This window comes from Phasianus colchicus, chromosome 3 (genome assembly GCF_987193195.1).
Source record: "Phasianus colchicus chromosome 3, bPhaCol1.hap1.1, whole genome shotgun sequence".
NCBI lineage: Eukaryota > Metazoa > Chordata > Aves > Galliformes > Phasianidae > Phasianus > Phasianus colchicus.
Window position 1 is genome coordinate 81,842,983 of NC_143438.1, and position 26,828 is coordinate 81,869,810.

The window sequence follows — 26,828 nt, forward strand, 5'->3', positions numbered from 1 at the left end:
AAATTCCTTTAGATCAATTGCAGAGTCCCAAGAAAAGAGTCAAGTACAACCATCTTGGATTACCATAGTGAATTAAATTCAGCATTTTTTGGAAGTGTATTTGATGGAGAAATACAGATGTCATTTTGAAACAAGTTACTTAATGGCTTGTACAACAACACTGGTTGCCATCCTCCATCTACACAGAAAACTTCCACTTGTAGAACAGTTATAAAGATGACAAATAATGCTAAAATTTGCAGACAAAGAAATATCATAAGACAGAATAATGTTAGGTATTGCCATTTTGAAACTTATTAGTTGCCCAATTTGAAAAATCTTCATTATTTCAAAAATAAATCACTTGAGACTTACAAGTGCTTAAACACTACTGTTTCCCTAAAAGAGTTTATCTGAGTTTTTTCACCAAAAACATTCCATACTCCAAATTAAATGATACAGTTTTAAGGAGGATGTATTTCATTTGTATGTAAAGTGGCTGAATCCCTTTCTTGCTATGGGTATATATATCTACAATACAGCCTTGGTTATTTTCCCTTATGTTTTATATCCCCAGATATGGATCAGCCAAGGTGCTTCTGGTTACTATGTAGTTGTAGTGCTTAGGTATTGCATAAATTTCTATGCTTTGTAGAGAAGTAGATCAAAGATCTGCCTGGCAACTGACTTGCAAACCTAAACCTCTTACCAGCTATATACACTGTACATTTATTATTTCCTCCATATGCTTATGATATTCAGAGCATCAAAGAATATTATTCAAAATGGAACCAAAAAATAGGTAAATCCCATCAGTACTTTTAATCTTGATAGTATGACCATTTTCTTCACTCCTGCAATCTTGCCACTTAAAGGAAATGGAGACATTGATACATCTGAATTCCTCAGAACTCAGAAGTTATTAAAACCCATTCATTTTTAGTTAGGAAGATGTCTTAGCTGGGACAAGGGAAAATAATTCAGAACCATTAAAGAACAGAATAAAGAGCAAAGGTCCTCAAGGCTATCTCTTAATAAATGGGAACTAGATTATTATTCTTCAAAGGCCAGGCTGGATTGTAAAAAGAGGGAGTGAATTAGGCTGTTGATGTCACATGACATGAGGAAAATAAAAGTCTTGCACAAACACTCAGAAGTCTAGAAGGCTTTGCCAGCAATACTGAGGAGGCAAAACAACACAGTCAAATGAAGAAAAGTAATTTTTGACACAGTCATTCTTTAGTTCAAACAGCTGCTAAATATCGGTATATAAACCTGTATCAAACTGTAGAATTAGTTTTAGTTATGAGAAACATTTGAGAAATGAAATGAGAGGCTTACAGGTACAGTCTCCAACTGAGCAGCTACCAAACGTTTACAGCACGGAAAACAATTAATAAATCTTTGCACTGAATTAATTCAGATTTATTAGTTACAAATATCCAGAAAACAGAGACACTTACACAGACCAGAAGAATGTGCCAGCTTTCACCCCTTGCTTGGCTGCAGTAATCCAAATCTAATGAGGAAAATATAAGAGGATTAGAATGTGTTCAGATCCTTAATGACCCTCTGAAATCAAAAGAAAATGTTTTCAAGGCACATTCTTCTACCCTGAGCTTAGAAATAAAAACTGCAGGCTTCAGCTTCCATCCCTAATTTGAACATGTGGAGTGACAAACCTACACAGACTCTGTAGCAGTGCATCAGCTGATGTTCTGTAGTTTCACCCCTAAATATCTTTGTTACTTCTAATGGAAAGCATTACAATACATGGACCGAAATTTCTCAAGTATTTCACCCCATTCAATTTTCAAAAATCAGACATACCTCACCTGAGCTCTTTAAAGTTCAAGTTTTGAAGGACAGTCAGGTAGGAAAGAACACAGCTCAATACTCAGCAGGATCTACACAAAAAACCCTCTTTGCTGATTCTACCATCAGTAGCCATCAGCAAATAATGAGTTGATAAAGAGTACCAAAAAATAAAAGGGAGCAGAGGTATAAAGAAAGTGTGAAGGAACATCTTCCTCCATAGAAGTTTAAGAACTTTGAGCTCCCCCAAAGTGGTGATGGATGGAAATGACAGAAACAATATTCCAGATTTTTTCAAATTCATTTTTTAAACTCATCCGTTTTTCTGGCAATAAAATAGTTTGGAGCAGCAACAATGTATGAGTGTAGTTTTGTTTGGTTTGAAAATGACGATGTCACTGGGTTTAAGGTACTGTTCTCATAATGGGAAAACATGTTATTAATTCTTTCTCTTCCCACTTCTACAAAACATTCATTATTTTGTAAACCGCAACTATATTCCCCCGTTTATTACTTTTCAAGTTAGTTTGATCTTTCTTCAGTGAAAGCCACATCATACCTCTAGTTATCCTCTTTCTCTTTTCTTTTTATTCTAAGAATACCAATAGAAGGCGGGGGAATCAGAATGACCAAGTGTCAGAAAGGTTCATAATCAGTTTGTAGCCTGGTGGTACTGAATTTCTTTGCAAGGATGTAGCAAATTATTTTGAAACTTATTTCAAAAGTGGTAATGACTTAAATGCTAATATTATACATAAAACTAGAAAATTGCTTTCCCATGTCATTATTTACGCATTCCACAATTTAGTCATTTCATTACCATTTAAGCCAAAGCACAGATCCCTTCCTTATTGATTGATAAATCTTTGGCTTACTTTAAATCAGCTCTTCAAAATACATTCCAGGCCACTCTTCCTTGCTCTATCAGGCACTTATGAACTGTCATCCAGGCATTCATTATTCAAATGTCATGCATGAATTATTCATGCATTAGTCTTCACTGAATTTAATTCGGCACAGTCTAATAAAAGATCATTTCCACACTGAGGCTGTAGTTAATGGAAATTAAATTTGGATATTGTTATGTTCACAATTGTGGAAAAATTGATTCTATTTTCCTTTCTAGTGCATTGAACACACCTCCTACCTTATCTTTACATCTTTTACTCCTTCAAATCTGAGAGGACTCAATCCAGTTCATTTAAAATCACAGCGATAAAAAAGCCAATTGTTTTCATTATATCCTAACGTTCTGGTAATGTATCCTCTCTTTTTCAGGGAAGAATATATCCAGGGTAACTATAGAAATGATTGTCTACTAAATGAATGCAATAAGAACAGAAGCAGAAAGTCCATGAGTTTGATTTTACATGGGAATCTGGACACTATTGAATAACAGAGAGACTGTTTTGCAATGCTCATGGACAAACACTGACTAGACAGAAAGATGCAGGTGAAGGTGAGGAGAGACAAGGAAAAGTGCCTTCAAGCTGGAGACTGTATGCTGTAGTCAGAGGTGTGCCTGTAATGCAAGGACATATCCACAAGCCTGTTTGTGTCATCTATGTCAGCAAAGGGTATATAACTCCAACCCAGACCCTGTGTCAAACTAAGACAGGAGCTACTCCATACTCATTAGTGGTTCTCGGCCTTCCCACATGAAAAAGAGTCAACATTTAAAGCAAATACATTTTCCATTGCACTTCAGATTTATTCCCAGAGCAGAATCCTACCACAGCAGAGAAGAGAGGTCAAATATAAATTTAGCATAACGAGTGTCAGCTCCACTGCTGTTATGCTCTTTGGTCTTGCTGTACTTGGAAAACCATTGTCCCTCCAGAGCTGCAGCAGATTTATTTTTCTTTGAAAGTGTTTGCGTTCCTGCAAACTTTAAATAATTTTGCAGATAACTTTGGGATGGTACCAATAAACTAAGTCCAGGGAATTCAGTTTTAGAATTTTACCATCTGTTTGACTTTCTAGTGCTTTGGACTGCACACATACAGGTGGTCCAGTCTGCATCTTGTCAGCTAAATGAAACAAGCCAAGTTCCACCCACAGCAGCTGAGTATGTCCTGTGCTGCTCCTGACTGTTAGCACTGCTGAAATCACTTGTAGATGTCTATTTCAGGCTTCTCCTCTGTCATACTACAGGGTCTGACAGTCTCTCCCAGGTGATCTTACTGTGGATCACCCCTAGTTGTACTATCCTCTGTCAGCAGTAAGAGAACAGTAGTGTCCCTAGACCGGCTACAGATAGGGAAAAAATGCTCTCCCTCTGCTCCTAATGCAGCAATTTACATTGGCATTAACTATTTGAATGAGAAAACGCATCTGCTGGACTTGAAACAGCGAAGACTGTTGATCTGTTAAAAGCGAAGACCAACAAGTCAAATGGTCCATATCTATCTGCAACACATGTGAAGTAAGTTTGAAATGATTCCCTTAGAACATTGCCAGACAGAGACTGGCTGAACCCAAGGTTACAAGAAAAATGCTGGACATTCATCCCTGTTTTTTTGAACAGAAGATTAAAAAAAAAACCCCTTGGTTCATTTAAAAGCAAAATAATAAAGTCCAGTGTGATTCAACACCATACCTAAGGCGACCACATAACAAAGCATTTGCAGAGACATCATTTAAAATGAGAGGTAATGACCTCAGGCTGCACCAGGGAAGGTTCAGGTTGGATATTAGGAAACATTCATTCTCAGAAAGAATGGTGAGGTATTGGAACAGATCGCCCGGGGAGGTAGTGGAGTCACTGTCCTTGCAGGTGTTCAAGAAACCTATAGAGGTGGCATTGAGGGACACTGTTTAGTGGGCATGGTGGGGATGGGTTGATGATTGGACTAGATGATCATAGAGGTCTTTTCCAACTTTAATGATTCTGTGATCTTACAGTACTCATTGAAGCAGCAGCAGTCTCCCAGGTGAAAGAGTTTTCATCTACACTGAACAAACTTTAAATCAAACTTCTAGTGTGTTTTGGAGCTGTGACAGAAAATGGTGATGGCAGTCTATTTCTCTACCAGAAGTGTCCCTGGTACCATACTCTTTACTGATTAGCTAAAATCAAGTAACAGACTGGCAGCTGGAACAGATGATGGGCATGCACAAATTTACTTCCTACCCTTGGCTATAGGATATTAACTCCAGCAGAAAATCAAGGCAAACTGCTACTAGAGCCTCACTGCCAATGAATATCTCTCAGTGTCATTAACTTAAATTCACTAACTTTCAAGACAGAGTGCAAGTCATTCATGCTTCTTCCAAGTTAATGAGTCTGTGCAGTCAATCAGTGTACAATACAAAAGAAAAAATTAGGTGATGTCCTCTCAACAATGTCCATGTGAAACAGTCAAAATCAGGAATGGAATAAAAATTGTTTCATCTCCTCTCTGTTGGTTAGAGTCACAGTCTTTAAATTATTTAATCTTAGATATTCCAGTACTAAGCATGTAAATGCAATATATTAGATGCACATCTGTCACATCTGTTCAGGTCATTTATCATAAAGTGTACTGTGTTACCCATTGCAAGGTCAGTTCCATTTGTGAACTTACGTAATTTATTTGCCATACATAAATACATTGGTTTTAACTGCTAATGTTAGTTAAGCAGATACATATAAAATTCTACGTCAGATGAGCACCTCTGGTTTTCAGATGGGACACGTTTTATAGTATTGTAAGATATAAAAAGACCATATTTCTGATTTAAATTGCTTACGCAAATAAGATATATATATAAGATATAAATATATATCAAAGATTAACTAATCTGTGTTCATATTGTGTTCCTACTGTGTCATATTGGGAATTAGAGGAAATCTAAATTTTCCATCATAAAAAGATGGAACAGAACCACTGATTCAATTCAAGTACACCGGCAAACATCCCAAGACATGATAAACAGTTAACTAGATGCTTACATGACATCTACTGTAAGCTAAGTATATCCTCTTTGTTGAGAAACTACAATTCTTTCTTTTGCTCCTTTATTTACTGATAAAAATAGAGGCTAAGCAACTTGAGGTGGAAGTGCACTATGCAACACACAAGTCCCAAGTTCTCCCTTCTTTCAGTTGCTAGGCATGTGTTTGCACAGATACTACAAAGTTCTTCAAATGGCTGTTGAATGTCTTTGAAAACCTGCACAGAGAGCGCAGCATCTCCCTACGTTTAACCTTCTGTGAATAAATGAATGTCCATGCATTTTCAAGGTCTGCCTGTGTCCTGTTGCATCATTCAAGAACAGCAGTGGCACACCTCAGGTCAGGGCCAACAGGAGGGGCAGGCCTCATTGCAAACTGAGCAAACACAGCTGCCAGCCAGGGAAGGAAATCCATGTCAGGAATGGAGGTAGCACAGACACCCACTGCAACTGCGAAGAGGCCATGCATGAATGGGAAATCCCCTCCACATTTAGGATTGATGATCGCTATTTCCCAAACAAACATAAACAAGAGTGGTGCAGGCAAGTAGAATTAACTTGGCACAGTGATGCTACTTGTTACCTTCCTGCATCATTTGCACTTTTCCTGCCAGTGAGGTAAAAGTTGGAGTCATCACTCCCAGAGGCCTTGCTTTAGCCATATTTCTTCTTTCTTACAATTTTAGAAGTGAAAGTAAAGTGTCATACAAGGTGCCCTAAACCACCCTCTGTGATTACAATTAAGATATTTCTGAAAAGAGAGGCATTTTTAGAGGCAAACTCACATACAAACTGGACAGCCTTATGAAGGCTGTCCTCATTAACTACAGCCCTCATAAAACTACAGTATTATACCTATCATCTTCTGATCTTAAGGAGGCCAAAGGATTATTTCTAAGGATTATGAAAGATCACTGAGAAAAGCAACATATTGCCTGTATTGTAAGCTTAAACTCACTACGCCAAATCAACATGTGGAAAACTACTGCTAAACAGAAGCCAAAGGCAGCTGGGGTCTTAATTTAGGCAGTTGACTTCAGTGATTGAAGTTACTTGGATAAAAACAGTTTCAGCCTCATGAAAAATGAGCAGTGAAGTTAGTTTCTCCTTTGAGAACAGGGGCTCTGATGCTCACAATTTCTGTGAGACGCTGTAGCAATACAAGAAGGAGTGGTTATGCAGCTGTTTCCTGTCACACACTTTTTTCTTTTAAAAAACAAGGTGGTTTTAAGCTTATATAATAAATAAAGGTTACATACTAAGTCAGAAAAACAGGTTTCAGGAAGTCTCACCACCAGTTAGAGGATCTCTGAGCACTTCCAAAACTACCTGCTCCCTCCTTCCCCTTTTCCTATTGCTCTTAAAATAAATTTCTCACAATTCCTTGTGTGAAAACATTAAACTACTCATTTGACAAAACCCACTGATGCCATGTGTTAGCTTGGCTGCTTCCTAGCAAAGTGCTCACTATCAGAACAAGTAATTTAACAAAAAAAAACCCAAATACATTTTAACAAACTATATACAATAGACTTATCCAGGAGCGAGGAAGTATTTTAGGAATGATTAACGTTAAAAGACATTCTCTTCAAGGCAGTTTTTAGCTATAATGTGAAGGTAGGGACCCCAGTAATAACTTCTTCCTTCCTGGGGAAGGTGGGCAGTTTTAGATAATAACCCCCTGTTCTGTGCTAACCAAGTACCTCTCCAGAGCTGAGCACTACACTTTGAGACCAAGACCTAAAAGGGATCGGTTGAATAACACTTTGTGATGTACAGGCAAGATTTTCTTTCTTCCTCCCTTAATTTTACTGTCTTTGAAAACGTACCCTTTCTTGGCAGTTTTTAATGAATGCAATGTTTAGGTAAAATAATAAAAATTAATTAGAAATTCACTTAGATATCAAATTAAATTAGAAATGAATTAGAACTATATATCTAATCTACATACAGGAGAGAGAACTTTTTCTCCCATCAAAATCTCTGCCCTGTAATTTTTAGTAGCTCATTGTCACACTTCCTTGATTCTGCAAATAAACACATGCAAAGCATGCATTTCCTCCATGTGCAGAGAGGGGATCATTTATGTCAGTAGATTTCTTGCAGAAATGTTCTCTCTTCTAACCCAGACAGTGTGGCCACTCACATTTGCCAGACTTACAGGTTCTCCTCATAATAAGTGTGTAGGAACTGAATTACAGCCATTCCTCTATGCATGTTCCCAATTCTCCAAGGAGATTTCCAGCTTATTATCTGATTCTAACACTTCCTTGGATCAGCTGTTCTATTTTAACATCCTTATTTGTGTATACAACACTCCCCTTTATCCTCTGAGAATTTTTTTCTAGCGTGTGGTCATCCACAGTTGTGTAACTTCCTTGAACTCTTTTCAGCTGACATTTTTCATGACCCGTGTTTACAATCCAGAATGACTTATATTCTCTGTAATAGCAGAGGTGTTTCTAATGAGCGGGTGTTAGAATTACCCAATATCCCCCACTCAACATGACAGCTGATGCAATATACACAGGCTACTAAAATATTGCAGTTTAAAAATAGAGACATTTGCACAGTCCCTGAAAGTAAGTTTGAGTTATTCCTACATAAACTTGGTTGAGATGCACAATTAAATTTGCAATGAACAATTAAAACTGCAGCTGCCTAACAAGCTATCAAACAGCTGACCCACAATACTGTCCATGAGATCAATGTTTGAGTGCAGCAAGCACACTGCAGATGCCATTCAGTGTGCAGCTCTTGCTGTAGCTAGGATGAAGGAAGAAGCTACCCGCTGTCACCTTTCCACTGCTCCTAGCTTTAATCCTGCTGCTTTGCTCAGATCTAGATGGATAACAGCCTGGCACTGCATCACCTTCTCTACTCTACACAACCTATGCTAAAAACTAATCTAGGTCATAGCTGGGTAAGGGAGCTACTACGCCCCTCATTACTGCTGACAAATTTTACAAGTGCACAAATACCTCATTCTGGCTCAGCTACAGCCAGACATCTGCCTGTCACACATCTGCCTGCAACTCTAAATGGTCTTGTCTCGCATTTGTTGTGGACTAAAACCACATGTGGACAAATAACACATGCTTGCTAAGTAACTTCCTTTTGTCTCCTGGGATACTAATGTCTCAGAGACTTGGAGGATGACACCGATCATTTGAGCAAACAGCAATGACAGATTATGGTATTCCCAGTCCCCTTCCAACACCCATCTCCGTTACAGAATCATAGAGGCTGGAAGGGAGATCATCCAGTTCAACCCCCTGCTAATGCAGGTTCCCTAGATAAAGTTGCAGTGGAAAGCATCCAGGCAGGTTTTGAATATCTCCAGAGAAGGACTTCACAACCTCTCTGGGCAGCTTGCTCCAGTGCTCTATCATCCTCAAAATATTTTTTTTCCTCATGCTTGTATGGGATTTCCTGTATTCCAGTTTATGCCCATTGCCCCTTGTCCTGTCACTAGGCACCACTAAAAAGAGCCTGGCCCTATCCACTTGACACCTTTCTTATATACATTCGTAAGCATTGATAAGATCCCCTCTCAGCCTTTTCTTCAGGCTGAACTGAGACTGGTCTCTTAGCCTTCCTCATATGGGAGAGGCCCCTCATCATCTCTGTGGTCTCTCTCTGGAAGTTCCCTCTCTTTCTTAAACTGGGGAGCCCAGAATTGGTCACAGAACTTCTGATGTGGCCTCACCAGGGCAGAGAAGAGAGGGAGGAGAACCTCCCTTGTCCTGCTGGCCACACTCTTCTCAAGATACCCCTGGTCCTCTTGGCCACAGGAGCAGCCTGCTGGCTCATTGTCAACCTGTTGTCCACCAGGACACCCAGGTCCTTCTCCACAGAGCTCCTTTCCAGGTCAGCCCCTAACCTGTACTGATGTATGAAGCAATCTAGCACTGGCTCCCATTTAGAAGCATTCTTCCTGATTACAGTCTTGCTCCTCAGGGAGTAAGAAGGCTTGTACTGCTTCCTGTAAAAATGGCCTCGATTTCTGGTGTAGAAAATGGCACTATCTGGTTTAACTGCTCAGGAAGTTTTTACATGCTAGGTCCCCAAGTAATCAATGTAGTACATGTGCCTTGGCTGCTTGCATGTAAAACTTATTAGTTTAATTTAAAACTATCTTTGGTGGCAAATTAAAGCAGATCACTAAAGCCTCTGGTAATAGGAGAAAGTTCAGTAGAAGCAAAGGGACCTCCTTTTAATCCTTACAAAGAGGCCATTTCCATGCCTAAAATAAGTATTCAGACCTGGAGAAAACCAATTGCCATGCTTATTCAAGAGAGAGATCCGCTCAGCCATTGCTGCTGTGTTCTAGGCAGAAATTAATTCACAAACTTCTACACCCTCTGCAGCATGTCAGGCAACAGCAATCACTTGTGGACTTAACAAATAATAATTATGAAGTTGTGCCATGCTACTCTGACAGAACATTAATACTAAAACTGCCAGAAGAACATTACTAGGACGAAAACCTGAGAAACCCATAATGAAAAGGAAACACTGTGCCACAGTGATGAAAATACAGTAATTCGTGTTAAACTGCTGCCTAAAGTGAGGGTTTTTTCCTAGCCACATCTAATTTATACTTATCAACACAAGCACCTTTCCATAATCAATGGCTTTATTATTCTGAAAAGCAAAAGCCAACTCAAAACGTTACATTGCACTGATAGACACAGGGCCAGCCATGGGGAGATCAGGTACAAATTGTTCACAGATGTATTTTTTTAATTATTATTATTGGCTATGTTCCACAGCACAGGGGGAGGGGAAGGAGGAGGGAGAGAGAAGGAGGGAATCTGAAACTTACTGGTTGACCTCCCCACCATCTGTGATTGAATTTCTCTCGCCCTCGAAGACTGAAGCTGGCATCAAACACTGGGTCATACATTGAATTGCCAACGATTCCATGTGATTCAGGATAGAGTCCCTTTGTGCAGAAACAGATTAATTAGTAAAACCCTAATGCACATAAATGCAGTCCCCATAGCTATCTGCAAATACCACTGAATTATTTTAAAATGGGTGTCTTTGTAACAACACCAAAAAAGGTTTTAACTTCAAGATAAGCACATTTAAAATTGGCTATAGTAGTGTGAAAACAGCAGGAAATGACTGAATTGTGCTAAAAGAAAAAATAAAAAAGCACAAAAACTTCTGCTGCTGGATACTTTGAAGTATTTTCTCACTGGTTAGGAGTTAGTTTGAGGCCATCAAAAATAAACAAAAAAAATTATGAAGATCTACTTGAACTTTGAGTTCCTCTTTATGAATTCCCTTTCTGGAAATGGTAATTCATTTTCCAGTAGCAAGAGTTAGAATCTGCATTCCCATTTTATAATAGTTTATCTTTGCTAGTGCCTCTGTTAGAGCTATTTCTAAGAAGAAACCAAAGCAAGACACCCAAACAGTGATATAAACCCAGAGGCTTTATACCTCAACTTCCCCAGAAGTAAGAGTGATTTAAGAGATTTCTAATCTCCCTTTCTCTCCTGCCCTCTCCCACACTCAGCTGCTTGTTTGTCCATCCCTTCTTTTATCTTAATATTTGTGCAGAGGTTGAAGGAAGAAAAAGAAGGGGGAAAAAAAAAGTGGCTTCTGCTTCAGGAGCACTGTCACATGGCAGTGTTTGCATCTCAGACTGGGGACAGCCTGGCCACCAGCTGTGCCACCAGGGCACAGAAGTGATGGTTCGTTTACTGCAGAACCCAAGCAGCATCCAGACACGCTCAGCAGCTGTAAATTTTAAGTGGGTTGCTAAGTCAGCCCTACTGACTTCAGCTCCTCCAGTGAAGGAACAACTGCTGGTTGTATTCTGGGTTGTTGTTTTTTTTTCCCCCAGAAAAACCATGACCTGTAATTATACAGCAGTACAAATAACTGCAAAAACAGGCATAGGAAAATGCAGGAAAGCTGTAACATTGTGCATATTAGAGAGAAATGCTTTGTCTCAAAACTTCAAAATACTGAAAAAAAAATAAAACCTACTTAACATAAGGGAGAAAAGGATTGACTGTGAAGGAGTTCTATTAAAAAAAAAAATCTTGCTTCCCACAACCCACATTTCTAGTGAAGTGCAACATTTTATCACCAAAAAATCCTTCCCAAGGACTTACAGTAGCGAGGGTGTACAAGTTGGGGAAGGTTTTTGTAGGGTAGACTGGCCTCATGTAAGGAGAATGCGTTCCACAAGATCCTGAAAAATCAGCAGGGAATGCAAACGTTACAAAAGTGAAGCTCTGAGACTTAAAAAAGAAAAAAAAAAAAAAGAAAAAAAAAAAGTCAATTGCTTTCACTGAAAATGCTGCAGAAAGTGGTTAAACTTTAACCAACTTAAATGAACATCCTCTGATGACCACTGGCAAGTCTTCCTGCAGTGCTAAATCCACACATGCTACTTTGCACTTCACAGTAAACAACTGAAACAGAGAAGCTAGTACTACTAAACTCGCTACATTTCCATGGACTGCTGTCCCTTCTGAGTTATCCCCCTTTGAGTATTCATACTCATTGGAAGTGTCATGCTGTTGAATAAAGGAACATGAGAAATCGCACACTAATTTTAAATGACAAATACACTGAAGAGGGAGTTTCACAATAGGCTTTGGCCACAGCTCCCCAGTTGGCTACACAAATGCAAGGGCCAGCAAATACACAGGGAAAAAACCACCTTTCAAGGATATGAGCACGTACACAAGCTACCATACTACACTAAAAAGCTCAAACATACAGCGTGTCCAGTACACTACAAAACCAGGACCCACGTCTTCTGCATTTGTGACTCAAGTGCAAAATTTTGCAGGCACATCTCAACTAGCCCATACTATGGTATGATACATATCACGTACTGAAGATTCATTTGTTTGCTGACAAACCAAATTAACACCACCAGTTCCGGGTTGCATTCCCTAAAGCAGCTCTCTTCTCATTCTTTGCTGTAAGCTGCTTTAGCCAGGGTCCTTCAAGTCACCAGATGATACTATCTAAACCTAAGGGGACTAATGCAATTTGCTTTTATGGAAAATAAATGTAATCTTTATTAGAGTTTTGAGTCAGAAAAGCCATGCATTTGGCAGAGCCCTTCTACACGCCAGACCCATGCTGACTTTTGTTACTCAATACACAATGAAAACAACCCGACTGCATGAGACTGTCTTTCGTTTATTGTAAGAAAACAGATGTACTCACTCAGTTTTTCAATATTGGGCATGACCTTGTTCCCTTTCTTCATATATGATGCACGGAAACCATCAACAGAGAAGATGATCAAAGGAGGACGAACAAAGCTAAAAAGCAGAAGCAGCAGGAGTATAAGTCAGCATTTAAAATTATTTTATATTTTTTTTAATTTTCACTTGCTAACTGAGGGTCCAGAGAATTTAAAGTACGGTTACTACATGTGCTATCTGTTTTTTTTATTTATTTATTTGGCTTACTTGCTTACTCAATAGATCAGCATAAACTGATAATCTTAATTCTTACTAACATTCAGACTGTGGTCACGGTCAGCTGAAGGGCTACATTCCAACATAAAAGAAATCTTCCCTAGGCAGCCAGAAGTACACAGCCCAAAAAGGCAAATGCTTACAGAAAGAGATGGTAAAGAGCAACAACAACAAAAAAAAAATTACAAAAAAAATTGTATGCACAAGGACCCAGCCTAGCACACAGTCTGTAGTTAAAAACCACATGTTTCAGGACAGCTGGTCTTCTGTCTTTACAGAAAGTCCATGTGGCATCTTGTGCAAGCTCTAAGAGGCACAGCCCATTCTCACATACTAAAGATGATGGTATTCCTTGTCATTTTATTATATTTTGTTTACTACTTCTACTTGGATTTGAATCCAAGTAGGCATAGATGTGTCCTGGATGGACATGCCCGAGTGTTTAATGATGGTCACTCACTGCAGGGGTAAGATATCATTGTTACCAGGAGAACAGGAGCTCCTATTTCCTCCAAACTCTTCTCCTAATAGCAGAGACTGAGCTGCAGCGCAGTGCAGCACCTAAGCAGATGTTTGCCTTTAAGCATAATAGTAAGATAACTGGTTTCAGATGCTCTTACATTTTCATTGCTCTTCTTTTGCTTTTTTTTTTTTTTTTTTAAGTCAAGCCTATTACCCATTGCAGTTTTGAAATCCCTTCACTTAGTAAGATAATGTTAATAACAAAAAAAAAAAAAAAAAGGCCTCAGCCAGCCTAACTTTTAGAGAAATCTGAAAAAGATTCCCAAAGTCTCAAAGGGTGCTTAATTATCTTTCCTGCTCAGATAAGTAAAACAGGGAAACCCATCAAAGGTGATCCAAGGACAAGAGTTCAAGCCCCCATATCATACATCATTGCTCACATTAACAACCCAATTGTACAAACCCTGAAGGACAGGGAAGTAAGCAACTTGCTATTCAGCAAAGGCTTTACAAAGATAAAACAGAAACATGATGTTCAGAGTGCTGGACCACTGTCCTTGTTGTACTTGGCTTTAGGGTAACAAGAAACCACTTACCCTGCTGGACATTCAGGAGTTTTTATCTCTTCACAGTCATCATCCACCCAGTGGGTTTCTCCTACCAGAAATTCAAATCAGAGTTTAAGAAAAAAAAAATATCTGTGAATACAGCATCAGATTTCAAAGAAAAATTCAAAAAAATAAAGTCTAAATCTGTCAACAGGCTGTCTCGTCATACTTTCACGGACAATGATCAGGTGAACAAATGTTCTGGCTACATTCTATTCAACAAAAATATCCAAACTGTCACTTCTAGGAGCAGCTCTTAAAACTAAACCTAAAACTTTTTCATGAAGGAAATGGTAGTAAAGCTTTAGCAATACCAGTCATTTAAAACATTTTTATTATTTTAAAAACTTAAAAATTGTTAATATTTTCAGTTTGTCAAAAAAGTACAGCACTGTTTCTGGTTGCCAATTCATACCCTCCATCCCACCAGGTCTGACGTCTCCATGACCTGCTTCTACTGGCTAAAGACACAAAATAATAAAATAAGACTCTTTCTAGGGAAGAGAAACAAATATGATAACTTATAATATGAAACTTGTATGAAATAGTTTTCAATTGGTTTAGGGAGCTGAACAGGCCATGGATCAGGTGAAGCTGCTTATGATCAGGAGCAGTTGATAAAAAAAAGTATTAACAGTCTTTCAGAGTTAGCTTATTACTTTACATAATCAACTATTTTGTTAAGCTTTTACTACTGAATGCTGACTATATATTGGCTCATGACTTGCCCTTTCACAGGTCAACTGAAAAACAAATTATTAGCTAATGAGGCTTACTTCCCCAACCTAGCACTATTAAGGGAACTGTAGCTCAGTTAAAAGAACAAAACAAAAAGCACCATAGAAAATATTGGCAGGAAATGTGTCCTGCAGCAATTCCAATTGACCATGATGGGATGTAGAGGGATGATTTCCAAGGGAAAATAAAGATAAACGCTATCCTCAGGTAAGCAAAAGCATGAATAAAGAGGAAACACAGTTCTCAGATAGGGCTTATTCCTATCAGGATATCAGAGTCACTGAGATTTGTTATTAGGCAATTAAAAAAAGATTATGTACATTAAACAGTAGATGTAAATTCCTCTGTTTTGATACTTGTAAGTGGGAGCTCACAAAAAAAGTCAGGAACTGAGAACTGTATCAGTATTTAAGTAGTCTAAGCTTTGGGTCTCATTGGGAAGAAGAAGAAAATAACCTTGTTGGAAGATGCATATTTTACCTGAATTCCCAACAGAGAATCCAAGTAAAGAAATCCCCACTTTCAGCATTTTGGAAACTGTACAGTTGGCCAAAACGGTGGAGAGGGGTGGAGAGGAAATCAAACCTTAAATTCTTCACCATTAAACAAACAATTTAGAACTAGGTGAAATACAATAGTAAGAGCTTCTAAGGCTTGTTTCCAAGGACCAGAAGACCTCCACAGAATGGGAGACACATAATGCAATGCAGGACATACTCCAAACCATCAGGTGATAATTAAGCCTTCACAGCCTGTCCCCAGATCAGCCAGTTCAGGCTGTATTGCTGACATCATGTGTCTAGAAGGTGATATGGTCATTCCCATCTTGTAACCTGGAGCCCATGCTACCCGATCCATAAATTAAAGCTGTTATATTCTCACAAACACTGTCCTGCAAGAAACAAAGCCTACTTGATGCAAGTAGTTTGAACAGATGCTTTTGTAGTAGAAATGGGAGAGGTTTCTGAGATAACCTATCTAGGAATGCTCAGTTCCTTCTGAAACCATCAGATCTCCCAGCTTTCCTTGTGATGCAGTCAAATGCACCTGAATACCTTTGTATTTTGTTTTAAACTCTTTGCTCATCTGTGCCTAATCTTTGTCTTTCAGTATCTCTACAGGGTTTCTACTGTCAAGAAATTAGTTGCATTCACCTCGACTAGGAGTCCAAAACTCACCCTTTCTTCCTCCCTATTCCCAAAATCAGAACAAAACAAGAAGAGGGTTCCTTCTCTAGAAAAAAACTTTACCAACAGGGCTGCCTACTATCAGGTTCAAAAGATAAGAGGCAGGAAGACCAAAGACATACCTTTGCAAACGACTTGGTAATTAGTGCAACAGTCTCCTCTACTTAAGCAGTCTTCAGAGCAGTGACAAGCATTGTCATCATTCCTGGTTTCTCCACAGCGGTCTTTGGTACATTCCCAGCCTCGAGCTAAAATATTCACAAGTAAGCAAGAATGAGAGATCATAATCAAAATGAAAAGCACTCGCTCAAGCCATAATGACTACATCCAACTTTATAGAGTCTTAAATCTATTGTCCCAGTTTTTGATTTCAAGTATGTCAAGCAGAAATAAAAGGGAGCCTTGTGTCCTGCAGATACAGGAGGACTCCTGCATCCTCACAAGTGCTTCAGCTACAAACAGTTGTTGTAATCCAGGACTTGTACAACTGGAATGCCAGAAAACACATGGAGGAGAGAAGAAAAGAAAGGCTGTTGAAAGATAAATGAATCTGTCTGGAGTGCAAACTAGAAATGTTGGTGCTTTTTGTACAATTCATCCTTTTTTGCCCAAATATTCAAGTCCAATGGGAAACCAATGGGAAATAAGAAAAAGTTGGAAAGAGATTATTGATATTATGCTTCCATCAGATCCTCACAGACAGAAGGACCTTTCAGTACCTCAGTTGATGAGATTCAACACCAACTGCAAAGTTAGAAGAACTTGAAGAAACATGGCACAGTCTTCTTATCTTGCAAATGACGTTAGGATCTAAAGGCTTGTCTAAATGAGGACAGCACAGTGCTGCATTTTAGAATAGGGCCTGAGGATATAACTGTATGGTTTCCCGTATGTTCTGGCCCAAGCAATAAGAAACTTAAAAGATTGCTTTTGACAACATGCAACCAGTTAAAAAAACACCAGAGCAATTTCTCTTACTCCCCATTTCTCCTTGATTTGGGACCTTCTTCCAATAAATATATCATATTTACAGATAGTACATGTGATAATCGTCTTAATAAATACCTATGGTATTATAAGAAAATGTACACAACAATTCTAAGAACTACAGAGGTATCCACACATTTAAGTGGATAATGTACCCTGTGGACTGGAGGCTAAGGAACTGAAAGTCTGTTCTTTTGTAGCAAACATCGTGCCATGCACTGAAAGTTTTCAGATCCTCATATTCTTCAGTCATTTACACTGGGACGAAACAGTCTTAGCTTTAATTTTGGAACTTCTTGGCCTGGAATCAAATCATTTCTTCATGGATTAGCTTACAACTTTTTGGTACCAAGCTATTGAAATAATATCATTATAAACAGAACTGAGGAAGTACTCTCAAACATCTCCCATCCATGAGCAGTGATAGATTTAGTCATTCGACTTCTCTTTTATTTGCTTTGTAAATGTAATTCCTTGATAAAGCAAGGAAATATTTAATGGCAAAAGTAGAAGGCACCTGTGTCAACTCTGACCACTAAGCCAACACTCAAAGAGATGAGTACAACTAATAATTCAAATGCACAATGTTAAGAAACAAAACATCACTCATAACCCTCTTTGAAGTTTCCCTCTCCTGTGAGTCATGAAAAAAGAAAGTGAATGTAGAGCTGTATTTCCATTCCTCAGGGTCTAATGAATGGAAGGTAAACATCTTTACCAGTGTGCTATATGCATCCTGACATTTGGAAATTAGAGTCTGGAGCAATGGTAACAAATTCGGCCTGTCACCTCTGAACAGACCTGCACTGCTTTAGCACTCCCAGCTTCCAAGGCACTTTCACAAATAAATGCAATGAACAATCCAAAAGCAAGCATGAACTGCTCAGTTATTTTATCTCCTATTTATATCAGTTATACACTTTGGAGAAAAAAGGATGGCTGACACTGAGAGACCAACCTCCCATCTTTACTACCTCTTCACTGTAATCTGGAAGGACAACTGGTGCCTGAATATCAATTATTGTTTGTGAATGAGTATCAGAATATCTCCTTTTCAGGTAGTACAAGCAGTAGCCTGCCCTTTTCTGCAGAAACTATGGCAGAAGCCCAGCAACAATAGATGCAGATCCCTACTGCTCCCAGCAAGGGTATGCGGCCTGCATTTTGGGTCAAGACAAGCCCAGTCAGCAAGGGGAGCAGAAGACCCGGGTTATGGCAGGGAGTGCTGGATTATAGCAGCCAGTCCCAACCAGTCACATAAGCCAGACATCATCAGCCCCCAGCAATGCAGGGCAGGAGACCCATCCTACCTGTCTTTAAGCACAGCTCATCAAAGTCGAAGCAGCAGCTGTTGTAGCTCTTGCACAGGTTGTCACAGCGGCAGCCAGGAGGCTCTGCCTCTTGAAGTTCAAAGCATCTGTTTTTGCAGGAGCCAGAGGTACTGATCCAGGGGGAATCTGACAGGACTGTGTGGAACAAAAAACAGGGCAACATCTGTCAGGTCAGTAGCAGTGGGACAGGCAACTCAGCCCCAAGCCACTTGGATGAGTGAAACCTCGGCTGCCTGCTTAGGGAATGGAAGGGAGCAGGGAGAGGAGAAGGGTTGCTTATGGAACCAAAACATTAAAAAATAAATAAATAAATAAATAAATAAATAAATAAATAAATAAATAAATGCAAAAAGGCAGCTTTTTTTGGGGGGGGGGCGGAATGGGGGATGGAAGAGGAAGCAGCATGCTGTGATAACGTTCTGTATAGAAATGGACCTGGCTTTACCTATAACAATCAAGAGATCATTAGCAGAAATGTATTAATATCTGCAGGATCCAATTCCAAGAGCTGCAGCTATTCCTTAGAAGCAGGCCTTTGTTTTCAAAAACCAAGTGACATTTTCATGGTTGGCTGGGCAGTTCGCATAGGAAAGAACTGCAATTAATCTACATGCAGTCAGCAGGACTTGGGTCTGCTGTACTGGAAGGTGCTAAATCAATGTCATGCATGGGTGAAAACCATAAGATGCTCTATAAATTAATGGAGAAGCAAGTAAAGCAAGGCTTTTTGATGAGCTTCTGCAGAGCGTTAAACTATAAAATCTAAACAAAATACTGAAATATATAAGAAGTCAATGTATTTGATGTGTAAAACTAAATGGAAGATGGATAATCTGAACCCATGAATAATGCATTAGACTTCAATAACCTACTAGTTGTGGCCCTTATTGTCGGAGCTGATGTGTGTTTCCCAGCTATTTTCTCAAAACTTATTATCTCAAACATTTTTCCTACCAAAGATTCCTATGTAGCAGCTTGTACAAAGCAGGAAAGTTGTGTGCTATTCTATTGGGGTAATGCTATTTTATAAAATAAACTGAGACAAATTTGTGTTATTCCTTAAAAACAGAAGTGTTCCAGGGAATATTTCACAATGTCACTGGTACTTTGAGGGACCAATTAAAATTAAGTATTTTTCTTCTAGACTATGTTTTGGCTTCAACTTTGGCAAACCTCAGCATGGTTAGCAGTATGATTTCAAGAGAACTGATGCAATGGCACTTTTGGGAAAGAGTTGTTCTGATCTTTCATGTATGTTTTCCCTACTCTTTTACATGGCTGAATGTTTAGTCTCCACATAAGCTGAGAAAAATATTTCCAAACACAATGGCAGTATTCCAACACTTTTAGTGTTAGAAGATAGAAAAGAAGATGGAGAGGAAGGTTAGAGGTGATATAGGTGATATATGTCCCACCAGCTGCCATCACCAGCACTACTGGTCCACTGGCAACAACACGGGTTGGACACCAGCATTAATCACTTCAAGGAACAAACTGGGCAGCAAATCAATCCTTCAGCAAGGTTACAGTGGGTGGGTGGGTGGGATGACAATGGCTGTCATTATGGATCATGATAGTGGGAAGGAACATTCATCTGCAGACTGGTAAAGGTAAAATCAAAAAATCATAGAATGTCCTGAGTTGGAAGGGACCCGGAAGGACTGTTAACTTCCACTCAATATTTTGGTCACCTGGACCTTCTTGGAGCTAAAAGTGGTTTATCTATGCTGGCAATACACAGACCAGTGTTTTCTTTAGTCATACAAAAAGGCCACTAGTCTATGTGAGAAATTAATCACATGAGAGTTGTTTCAAAGCATGTAAACACTTGGGTTTTCAGAGATATGAAGTACTGGTCCCTATTAACGACAGCTGTTTTTTGTCAAATGCTCCTGAATATACGTTACTAAAGAATGGTTCTGTTATTTAACCTCTCCTACTACTTTCCCCTTGGAAGCTAGGTAATACACTCATATAATCACAGATTGAATAAACTGCAAATCTGGACTCAAAGGTATTACATACAACCATAGACTATATAGTATCATGGAATCATAGGATGGCCTGGATTGAAAAGTACCACAAAGATTATCTAGTTTCAACCCCCTGCTGTGTGCAGGGTTGCCAACCACCAGACCAGGCTGCCCAGAGCCACAGCCAGCCTGGCCTTGAATGCCTCCAGGGATGGGGCATCCACAACCTCCTTGGGCAACCTGTTCCAGTGTGTCACCATTGCCTGGATATAGTACTCCAGATGGGGCCTCACAAGAGCCGAGTAGAGGGGGACAATCACTTCCCTCTCCCTGTTGGCCACCCCTTTTTTAATGCAGCCCAGAACACAGTTGGCCTTCCGGGCTTCAAGCACACACTGCTGGCTCATGTCCAGCTTCTCGTCCACCAGGACTCCCATGTCCTTCACCACAGGGTTGCTCTCAAGGAGATCTTCCCCCAGTTTGCATAAATACCTGAGATTGCCCCAACCCAAGTGCAGCACCTTGCACTTGGCCTTGCTGAACCTCCTGACATTCACATGGGCCCACTTCTCCAGCCTTTCCAAGTCCCTCTGGATGGCTTCCCTTCCTTCCAATGTATTGACTGCACTGCTCAGCTTGGTGTCACCTGCAGACTTGCTGAGGATGCACTTGATACCATGATCTATGTCACTGATGAAGATGTTGAAGAGCACCAGTCCCAAGACCAACTCCTGAGGGACACCGCTTGTGACCGGCCTCCACCCTGACACAGAAATTGATCACAACCCTTTGGCTGCATCCAGCTAACCAATTCCTAATCCATCAAACAGTCCATCCTTCAAATCCACACCTCTCCAATTTAGAGAGAAGGATGTGGTGAGGGACCATGTCAAAGGCTTTGCAGAAGTCCAGTTAGATGACATTCATCGCCCTTTCCCATTCCACCAAAACCATCACTCTACTGGCATTGCTCTCTTCATTTCAAAGGAATGAGAAGGGCACCATTTCAGAAGGCAAAGAGACACACACTAACATGGATTTAGGAAGAAGAAGGTGTAAACCTGATTGCTGATTACAGAAGTAACAGCATCAATTCTATCTAAAGGAATGCCTAGCTGTTGTAAAGGGCAGTTCATTTGTCAGGAAACCACCACAACAAATTGCTAACAGAAGCTGTGCAATCTCTGATCTTGGAGATTTGAAGAACAGGTTAGACCAAGATCTGTCAGCAGCACTTCAGAAATAACTGTCCATGTATTGGGATAATGTCTACAGAGCTGGTCAAGCTTCCTTCTAGCTCCATCTTCTATGACTGTAATTAGGGTTTCCATTTCACATAAGGATGGCTTAGCCTAGCTACCTCATTTGTCATTTTTTCCAGATCTCTTGGCAACCTCCCTATTAGCGGTGTGCCAAATTTTCCCAAATTCCATAGCAAATACAAGGCATGCCTCCTGAGTCAATGTAAAACACTTTCCACGTAGCAACACAAAAGTAGATGTGGCTTAACTCCCTGATCTCTGTATGTGTTATATATTATACATTAAGATCATTCCTTTGTTTACCATGCCTGACCTCAACTTTGCAGCCAGACCGTGATTTTCAGGTCGTGCACAATGCCATGGTACAACTACTGGTGCATGCAGAATAGTTTGAAAATATATCATCAGGAGCCCCATTCATGGTTAGCATTTTAATACTGACAGAAGCCCTTGTACAGAACAAACTTAAGCAGTTTCAGATTTCCTTTTAAAATTCCTGCATCTGTCTGCGAATTCTACTCTGACATTTGCCTCCATGCAACAGGCAAAGGAGCCTCTCGCATGAAGATCCTGCTCTTCTTTTCTAATAGATAGAGCTTTCCATATCCCTTTCAAGCATTCTTTTTTGTCCACCTAAGCTCAAAACAACCATCTAATGATTGTCTTTTTTATATATTAGAGATCTATACATTGTGTATACACTATAAAATGAGACCAAGAAAACATTATAGGCATTATGGTACTTCTTTGGCTTGCGTGTACTATGCATAATGGGCTATGGAAAAAAAAACAGATGTTGGATTTGACTTACAGAGGAGTTCTATACTAGATGAGAACTGAAGTTTGCCTACAATCGTGGCATACTCCTAGAGAAACCAAAACTTGGTAATATGTGGCAATGGTTGGTAAAGAGAGTGCTTAGTCAATAAAAACAATTAAACAAATTTGGAAATGAATAAGCCAAGGCAGACTAGAGTTGAAAAAAAAATTATGGCAACCATTCATTCTGAATATTTCCTAACGCTGAGCTTCTGATGAAGTACAACTGGAAGTCATACAACTGCAAGAATCTAAATAGTTTACTTGATCATAATGTTTTTATTTTGTTAAAAATGCACCTCTCCATCATAAGAGTTTACTTGCTCTTCCAGACTCACGCGGCAATAACTTTTTCTTTGTTATCACCTTCCAGTTTTTACTGCAATAAAAGTAAGGAGGCTGCCCAAACACACAAGGGACAAAATCCTCCATTACCTTTTGTCTTTCAGTGTTGACACTTAGACTAGACGATATCAATGTTCAGGTCCAATCCCAACCATATGTGAAATCTTCAACAGACTGCCCCAAAATAACCCTTATTTGGGTTATTTTTATATTAAGCCTTTTTGGGAGTTATCCTGTATTTCTTGCTGTTCTCCTGGGATACTGAGCTAACCTTCCTGCTACTGGAAACAGCACACAGCTGCTGTTCCTAGCCCTGGCAGCATTGAATGGTGCTGGTGTGCTCAGCAGAGTTGGCACTGATGAGATGCAGTTGGTTCCCAGTATCAGACCTTTGGGACTTCAGTGCAAGGCAGCCCTGCCCTGAAACCTAGGCAGCCTCCAGTGAAAGCAAAGCAGTCAGGTGTTGAAGGTATAAAATGTAAATCCTTCACATCACTGTTACACACATTACCCAAATGCTCTACAAACTAGAGATTAAATTAGGAAGAAATTTGATTTATGAGCAAGTTTCTTTAACTATTACATAAATACCAAAAGCAGCTGCCACTATCTTTCTAGTTACCTAAAATACCTCCGCTCAGTGATCAGCAGCCTGACTGTGACTGGTTTCTGTGATAGAAGGGGAAAGGAGATCACAATATTCTTCACCAGGAACACAACAAACTCAGGCCACCAAAAACAAGTTTACAATGAAAATTCACAGGCTATCATTACAGATGGGTACTGAAAATGAAACCCTTTCACTTCAGTTATATTAGCCAGCCCTAAGAACCACAGGTTCCCTTTCTCCTCCCAAAAGAAAAAACAGAGACACAACTCAACTCTACATCTATTTTAGGTTTTGTTAAGAAAAACACTAGTTTTCCATTGTATATATTTTTCCACTCAAACAATGCCTGAGCTCACAAAACCCTGTAGTGCCTCAGAACACAAACAGTCCCTTCTATGGCCCATTCTTGCTCTCCTCCAAAGGTGAACAACCGACCCCTAGACATACATCTGCTGGGTGCAGGACACTAGCACCTGCTCAGCCTCACCACTGTCAGATGTCTGCCTTCTACTGTTCACAAGCTAGCATGACCTCAGAAGCCACAGAAATCCCCAAAGCTTTCCTCAGCAGCACATTCTTGAAAGCGTTACTCAGAATTAGAGAAACTGCTTCAGTAGTTACCAAAAGTAAACTGGCACCCTTAAACTGATAGAGCTGTTTCTTTTAGATCTAAAGGGGAAACCGTACGGAGCACAAAACAGCACAGGAGAGATGAAGCAGCTAAGGAAACCAATCCCTGCAAGACTGATGGTGCTCAATCCTAAAATAGGCTAGATTTTCCATAGTCGCATGCACACAGAGCAAAAGTTTAAGTAAATAGGAGTCCTATAGGTGAGTCCCAAAGGTCAACTGACTCAGGCTCAGTGAGTTATTTCTTCATTATATCCTAGAGGTAAAAGGAACAAGCAAACTACTGTTTCAGAGTAGGAATGGTTTCTAAACACCACACATAACATAAGGATATTGCGATCCACAATTTATACCCATTACTGTACCTGAGATTGGGCCCTCATCCCATTCTTCAGATCTCCTAAAGCGATTTGTTGTAAATCCCATGCAGACATTTACTCCAAAGGCAAAAGCAAATAAAGATATAACCTGCAAAAGCAAAACAGCAAAGAGATCAGACGGTGCAAATCCCCAGACTTCCAAGCCAAGAGCATTACGATTAAAGGGGCAGAGATGGTCCCTGTACATTCGAGCTCCCCAGCACTGCAGTTCCCATCACTGGCACAGCAGCTGACAGAGTCACCGTTTTAGAGTCTCACAAACCAGAAGCAGTTTATGAATAAAACATCTCTTTCTGAAGCTGAAACGCTCCTTTTTGTAGGACCTTATTCAGGAGAGACGGGCTACTCCTCCTTTAAAAGCAAACACGCTGCTTTCCTTCCTTCCCTACCTGGTGGAAGTGGAAGCAGCCCTTCTTAGCCATACTAGAGGATTCTTGAAAAGCCCGTGCAGTACCGTCCCTTTTGCTTTATAGTGAGCGCAGAGCTCTGTTTGCTCTGGGAGTTCGGGCTATTAGCTACAAGTAATCCCACCTGGTGAGGTTGACAGGCTCGTGTGATTTGTCCAGGGGGTGATTTCATCATGTTTCACTCACAAATCGCAGCTCCGAGTGCAAGAAGCTCCAGGCATCATCCCTCGCTGCGCCCTCCCCCCAAACACACACACGCACGCTTTTATGTGGTTTCCTCTGGCAAAGCAGGGCTTTCTTCTCTCGCTGCGGCCAATAGCTTTTCCTGCTCATTTTATTCTCCTCGCAAAAGTAACATGGCTAAAAGAGAAACCAAATGCGTCTCCATCTGGCTCAGAGAAGAAGAAAAAGAAAAAGGGGGGGAAGCTCGCCCAGGCTGAGAAATGGAAATATCCCCACGCCACCCTCCAGTGCCACAAAGCGTGGGGCAGCGACCTGGGCACCGTTCTCGCTGTGCGCTGCCAGCCGGGTCGCGGTGTCCCCACGCCAGCGCAGGGGTAGCCATTCAGCTCCCGCAGGGTGCAAGGCGCAGAGCGATGGCAACGCACACGGTTTTATCCGGAGGGCTGGAAACCACAGCCTTTCGGAAAGGAAGGGAAGTGGAAAACGTTCCTTCTGCCCCACATTTTCCCATTTTCTTCCCCAGCAGCAGAAAGCTAAAGTGTTTGGAGAAGCGCTTCTATTTACACAGGAGACGATAATGCAGAGCAGAATTATGGTTGAAATCAGTTGTTTAAATATTGTTTACCACGGCAAATTATTGACCAGTGTAGTTTGCTACTTTTTTTTTTTTTTTTTTTTTGTCTGATCGGAGCTCCCTTCATTAAGATATTTACTAACAATGGCATTTAAAGGGACAGAATCAAGGCTGTTAAGCCAATGGACAGACTTATCTTCCCTTGCAACCTTGTCATATTGTATAGTGGCACTGAGAAATACATAACAGATTTCTTTAAACCATCTTGCAATACGAAGCACACACACTTTTCAGCTTTGCTGAGAGGTACTTTTTAGCTGCTGCAGTATTGTCCCTCTCCACTGCATAGCTTTGCAGGGCTGAGTCTCCTCTTTGCTTCTCCCAACTCATCTGCCTGACACTCATGGCTTAGAGCTGATGTTTTTTAATGCAGTTCTTTAACCAAGAGTGGATCCATTGGGCAGCTGTATCTTTGCATTGCAAGCTTCAGGGAAATGTTATTGGCATGGGAAGACCCCAATCTTAGCTATACCAGGACACTTCATTCCTACCCTTGCACAGATCAGGGGTGTGAAGTTAAGACTTTTCTAATGTTTGCTTCATCACCACCTTGGCTGAAGATGAAATAGGCAGCTGAAGTACAGGTTACATAATGTGCTGAAGGCAGTCTTTCTCTAGCAAAAAAACAAAAAACAAAAAAAAACCAAAGACCTGTGTACAGTGGTCTAGAGCTAGAGAAGAGTAATAACCAGATTTTGTATTAGCTGTTCCTATAACATTATTCACTCTTAGCCTCTGATATATTGTTGGTTAAATGTCTTCACAAGCAAGTGCTAGGTATTACAGCAGTGCATGTCAGCAGCAGAAAGGAAACCAAGCACACACCAAATTTCTCTAAAATGTCACTTATCACAGCTGATGAAGTTCACAATTTGATGAGTAAAGCATGAGAATCAGAAGATTGAGCTCTTCCAGGTTGGGACCCTCAGATACCAAGTTACCCTGGGCAAAACACAATTGAATTTTCAAATTGAGTTGTCCAAGGCAACATATCTAGCTTCAGTTTCAGAGATGCCAAGCTCATGCAGTTTCTGCATGTCTTCCTAATGTGCAAGTGCTTAGCTCTTTTGAAAAAAAAT

General features: G+C 40.1%; 1 protein-coding gene across 7 annotated transcripts in view; it reads right to left on the bottom strand.

The window, feature by feature from the left end:
• ENPP2 (ectonucleotide pyrophosphatase/phosphodiesterase 2) overlaps positions 1–26,828 on the bottom strand; it is a 70,241-nt gene that overhangs the window by 30,687 nt on the left and 12,726 nt on the right. For 4 of the 7 annotated variants that reach the window (XM_090137944.1, XM_090137940.1, XM_090137939.1 and 1 more), the window contains exons 2-9: positions 24,511–24,613; positions 18,486–18,641; positions 16,311–16,436; positions 14,252–14,312; positions 12,937–13,034; positions 11,865–11,944; positions 10,559–10,678; positions 1,443–1,498 (exon numbers count right to left, since the gene is read on the bottom strand). In XM_090137944.1, coding sequence (XP_089994070.1) covers positions 1,443–1,498; positions 10,559–10,678; positions 11,865–11,944; positions 12,937–13,034; positions 14,252–14,312; positions 16,311–16,436; positions 18,486–18,641; positions 24,511–24,613 — 800 coding nt within the window. The other 3 variants (XM_031591162.2, XM_090137942.1, XM_090137941.1) reach the window with 2 other exon arrangements.